This window comes from Phaseolus vulgaris, chromosome 3, assembly GCF_051622355.1.
Source record: "Phaseolus vulgaris cultivar YP4 chromosome 3, ASM5162235v1, whole genome shotgun sequence".
Classification (NCBI taxonomy): domain Eukaryota; kingdom Viridiplantae; phylum Streptophyta; class Magnoliopsida; order Fabales; family Fabaceae; genus Phaseolus; species Phaseolus vulgaris.
Genome location: NC_143500.1, coordinates 10,034,633 through 10,040,202, shown reverse-complemented (window position 1 = coordinate 10,040,202; position 5,570 = coordinate 10,034,633). Strand labels below are relative to the sequence as shown.

Below are 5,570 nucleotides of genomic sequence, written 5' to 3'. Positions count from 1 at the left end.
TCATCAAGAATGCTATTTTTTTTAATATATTGATTATATATATAATGTCTGACTCAAATGACACTTTATTTAAAACAATAAATAAAGTTTTTTTTTTTATGTCAACTTGGTCATAAGTTAGTTTTCACGTAACAAAGTCTTTATATCATTTAGGTCAATGGTAATTGCATCCCCTCTGAGAAATGACTCTAAAATATTAGCTTCAATTTGATTAACCTCCACTAGACTTAAATTAAAATAACAAATCCTCAGCATACTTAAATGCTCTATTTTAAGTTCAAATAGATCTTATATTAAAATATAATCAAATTCAATACATTCAAATTTGAGGAATACAATATACCAGCAATACATTTTGAAAAGCATTATTCACGCTATTTGCGAACACAACAAGAACAACCAGTCCAAACCTGAAATTGGATACAAAATAAACTTATAAACTGGAATGTATGGATTGAAAACCATCCTCATTTTTCTCGATAAGCTTCCAAGTACCATCTAATTGCTGAACCATACCCTTATTCTCCTGCACCCTCCATTCCACAGGAACAAGATATTCATCTTTCAATGCATCCATGCCCTTGTTCAGAAGTGCAATGTCACGATTCACCTCCAAATTGAACCCTCCCTTTTTCCCTTGCGTTCCCGCAACTCCATGCAAGTAAGCCTCCAAGTTATGCGCACTCACCCCTTCCTTCAAGAACTTGGATTTTCTAGTGTCGATCAGTAGTTCCTCCCCCACATCGGAAAAGCCTAGAAGGAGACTAACCGGGACAATATCCGTTTCATTACGAATACGCAGTGCTCGCAGATCTTTGTAGCCATTGAAGGCGTCCTCAAAGCTTGAGTCTCCTACACGAGGAGACGCGTATGCAAATGCAGTGACGGGACACGCTTTCTGAGGTTGGCCTTTTGGTTTGTTCAATCCTTGGGCAGCTATGTCCACTGCATTTAAAGTTGCAAGTGCAGCACCCAAGCTGTGCCCTGTCACACTTATGCTAATTTCTTCATTCTTGTATTCCTCCACCAGTCTTCCAACCTCTTCTAGAACCTGAAAAATTTTCCTTATACAAATTATTTACAGAAACTCTCTCCACTATCAATGCTTCAAAGAGAATTTTCAAACATTTTTTTAACATTTTAAGTATGTTTTTGTCTTTGTATTATAATATATTCATTCTTGGTTTAAACTTTATATATCATCCCAGTTATTTGTAGTATAAAAATAATTGTATTGGGTTATTTTTCATCGGAAATAATTATTAATTTTTTTAAAATTTGTTATTGTTTTTATTGTAGGCTAATGCACACCTTAACTATTTTTAATGGGTTAATGAATTGGAAAAAATTGAACTAATTTCATGCACATAAAAAGACTTATACAAATTATTTCCGTACTACAATTACTTGGACTAAAATTTGGATTAAGAAAAAAATTAATTTCGTGTTAAAATAAATGCACGGAAAATATATTTAACATTATTTATAATTAAAAAAAATACATCACTCCATAGTTAGATCTAGATTGGAAAGTAATGCATATATGTAAAATTTATTGCTGAATAAAATGAAAATATTTTTCTTTAAATTTTTCCATCGTTTCTTTCCTTTTCTTTCTATTTACTATAATTATAAAAGAAATAACATTTCCTTTTAGGAAATATTTAAGGAACACGATTTTTAATATAAGAAGTTATAAATATTTATATCGATAAATTATAACCTTATATAAAAGTAACTTCTATGAACATATTTTAGACTATTCCTTAATTTTTTTATATGAAAAATGAATTTACAACTTAAAGGAAACAGAGTAAGAATACGATAGAAAACATATTTATTATTTACTATGTGTTAAATCCATACCCTTATATGTCTTCTAAAAATTATTTTAACAAACTACTTTTCAATCAAATTTAAATGAGCTAATTTTGAAAACCTAACTCATCATTTTCGATGAGGTTATTTTTAATTAGGTTATCAACAATACTTAAAGTAGAAACTGTATTTAAGAAAAATGAATTTGTTTTTCTCCTATTATGAATTTTTTATGTTATAGATTAATCTCATTCAAGATATAATAATTAACATTGATCTGACAAGTTCTTGTATGCAGCTACTAAACAAGGATTTTTCATTACATAATCATTTCCCCAAATATAAAGTATCTAATCATTAAAAAAATTAAGTCTACTTCCAATATTTTACGGTGAAAGTATTAAAAATACCATGTTTGAAATATGCATAGAAAAAAAAAAGCGTCAACTTGTAGAATTCTCCTTGAATCAGTAATGTTACCTGGTTTCTAGCACTGGTATTAGTGAATTTTGAACCAGGGTTTTTGCTGGTGTAAAGAGAGTAAAAACCATGGTGCAGTTCTGCAGAAGCAGCATCACCAAAAATTTCCGGCGCAGGATCCAAATGGAAATGAAAATCCTTAACCCATTCCGCAGCCTGAATGGTTCCTCTCCAAGCAACCACTATGTCCCTTCTCCCCAATGCTTCTTTCCCTTCATCAGTGGCAACAGCAACATACCCTATCCAATTCGATTGCAGGCTCCAAGCGTCCTTCGAAAACGACCTCAAGAGAAACTTCTCAGAGTCACTGGCTTTGGAAGTTGCATACAGAAACTTGGTCACCAAATACTTGAAAGGGTTCCCATTTTCCAAGCCAACTTTGCCGAAGAACTCCCTCTTAGAATATCTACTGTTCCCAGCAAGATTTGATGCTTTTTCTGAGTTGAAACCATCGTATGTAGCTTGAGCAAGTTGTCCGTAGTGTATTATGTAACGACGAAGATCAATGTCTAGAGGGTCTAGCAGACCTTTCCAATTGCTTCTCCCACTAAGTTCTCTCCATTTTCTTGCAATGCTACCCATTGATCTTCTTCAACTCAAACCTATCAAGTTGGTAGGTTTGTTTTGTATATCTATTGCATACTCTCTCTATATAATATGTGTACATGCCTTCATCAACTTACATATTTTGCTACTTCTTAAACAATGACCTACTTCTGTTCGTCTTATTTTAATTGGAAGAAGTTTCTTTGACTTTTTATAAAATGTTAACATATTTAATTTTCTATTGTAAATTATTGGGTTTTGTTTCTTTAGCCCAACTTTCCTTTTCTATTTTAGTTAGGTCTTAATCTTTCTCTTATATATACACATGTATTTTACTCTTTAATATACAAGTGAATAAAAGTTTATTTTATATTTAGTTTTCTCTACAAGTAGGGTTTATCAAAACCTTTTTTTTTCATTACGATTACGTACAATTACGTACACTACATTAAAGCATCACATCAGGCAAGGAATATTCATCATCTTTATTTACTGTAATATAAACAGTGAAAAACGTACATTTAACAACTATTTATAATAATATAATAATATTTTAAATAAAAAAATAAAATATTAATTTATTAATATGTTAAATGTTTGTTTTTAGTGTCTACAGTGTTAATATATCAGCATCTATTTTAATTCACTCGTAATTTTTTTTTTAATTATGAAATGTTTTATTCACATGTACTTCATTTTTTAAATTTTAAGACAATATTAATTACTGTTTTGTTAGTTTTACATTTTTATTTTGATCTAATTTTTAATTAATTTACACTTGCGTGTTGTGTATTCATTAAGTAAAAATAAAAAATTAAATAATAAATATCATAACTATTTTATTAAATGAAAAAACAATACAGTGTTTGACTTTTCCCCCTCTCTCCACTAGATGTTTAAATGCTTTGATTGTTTTGTTGATAAGCATAGCTTAATGGACTTAGTCGGGTCTTCAAATGATGGTCTTGGTTTTATTCACAACGCATGAAGTTGGTAAGGATTTCTCTAATGGTCTTAGTCTTTTTTTTAAATCATGGTTTTGATCCAAATATCTAACTCATATAAAAACAAACAAAATATTGTGTTAAGTTTTTTAGTACCTCAAAGAACGGTATTCAAACATACTGGGTATAACTCTTTTAAGTAGAGTACTCTATTAAGAAATAAATAGAAGTGAAAATTGCTATAATTTTCTTGTTGAAAGTTACATTAACATAGTGCTTTTAAAAAGTGCAAAACTATATTACTATTCTATCTAAATTTTAAATCCTAAACTCTAAATTATATTAACACTAAGTGAGACAAGTACCATAGCTATTCTACTTGTTTTTTACAATTTTATACATACTAAGACATTTTACTTATGTTGTTCATTGTTTTGCTCTTAACCTTGTATGTGGTGACTTGAAACTTGTGGATGGTCATCCATCAGGTTTCTCCCTTCAAAAGGATATGACCCCAGATCCGACTGTGGGTGTCACCTTATTTGCAACAACTTGTGATTAGCATCTACTAGGCTATGGATCCACCTGAAAAAAAAACACACAAAATAAGAATTGGTGTAAACAAAAATGCAGCGACATTTTCGTAAATATTTGACACATGTTACACTGTTTAGAAGGACCAACTGGTTTAATATGTTCTTTTCAGAGTAAAAAAAATAAGTTTAACAAAAAATATAGTTGGGAGCATGACATATTACGCCAATTGTTCCTTCCAATCGGTGTAATATGTCAACCAGTGTAATATGTCTAGTAAATGCTATAAGTAATTAAAAGAAATTATAGCGTCGTTCAAGTCAACCCTAAAAAGGATGAATAAAAAATTTATTATTCTGTTTAGAAACAATTTGGATCTTGATAAAGGTAAAATGATTGTAAAAAATCATAGCAAACTAGGCATGAATGATGAGTAAAATAAATAGGAAAACAACCTGAAAAGCATGTAAATCCCCACAAAACAAAGCTTAACTCAAAAGAGGAAGAGAAGAAAAAGAATCTGAAGATTTTTGTAGAAAAAGAGGAAAAATAGCAAACAAATAGAAGCATAAAAATGACTAATCAGTCCAGCGCATAAAAATAGGCTAAGCAGATTGTCTCCAAAGCATTAGGCATTGAAGGCATGCGCTGTGCAAATTGAAGCCAGATGGATAAAAGATTTACAGGGTTTAGAAGGCTAAATGAATTCAAATGGGTTGAGCGAAAAAAGTCCTACACAATAAAGAAAGTTCATATTCAATCAGAAAGGGATTGGAGTTAACCTGAACCAAAAGATAAAGGCATTAGATTTGCTTAGGCTTGACTTGAAATGAATCTTTAGCCTAAGAAGATTTCATAATTAAGAAAGGATTTCATTGGGCTTGGCTTGAAGTGAATCCTTGCAAAACCAAGAACCTTTGAATCTGTTGAAACCCAAAAGAGAGCTTAAAGCCAAAAGGTTTCTTCAGAATAAAGAAAGAAAATTCGCTGAGCAGATTAACCCTGAGTTGAGCGAAAGTTGAATCTACTTGAGTTCCTCAATAAACTCTAGAAATAGAGAGGTCTTGACACCTCATTAATGGGCTAAGAGCAATGAAGCTCAAACAATGGCAAAAACATAGATAAATCAGGTTACAAAACCAGAGCCTAGAGGCTGAAACTGAGACAAATCTTAAGGTAAAACATCCTGAGTTGGAGCTAGCCCATAGCATTTAGGGATCCATGTTTGCTTTTCTTAGGTCACTACAA

The 5,570-nt window shown here is 31.0% G+C and overlaps 1 protein-coding gene across 1 annotated transcript; it reads right to left on the bottom strand.

The window, feature by feature from the left end:
• Positions 1–259: 259 nt before the first annotated feature.
• On the bottom strand, positions 260–3,005 carry LOC137806523 (phospholipase A1-IIgamma). Its single transcript, XM_068606709.2, has 2 exons — positions 2,299–3,005; positions 260–1,051 (listed from the first exon to the last, which is right to left on the bottom strand). The coding sequence occupies exons 1-2, from the start codon at positions 2,878–2,880 to the stop codon at positions 434–436; spliced, it is 1,200 nt and encodes a 399-aa protein (XP_068462810.1). The 5' UTR covers positions 2,881–3,005; the 3' UTR covers positions 260–433.
• Positions 3,006–5,570: the final 2,565 nt, after the last annotated feature.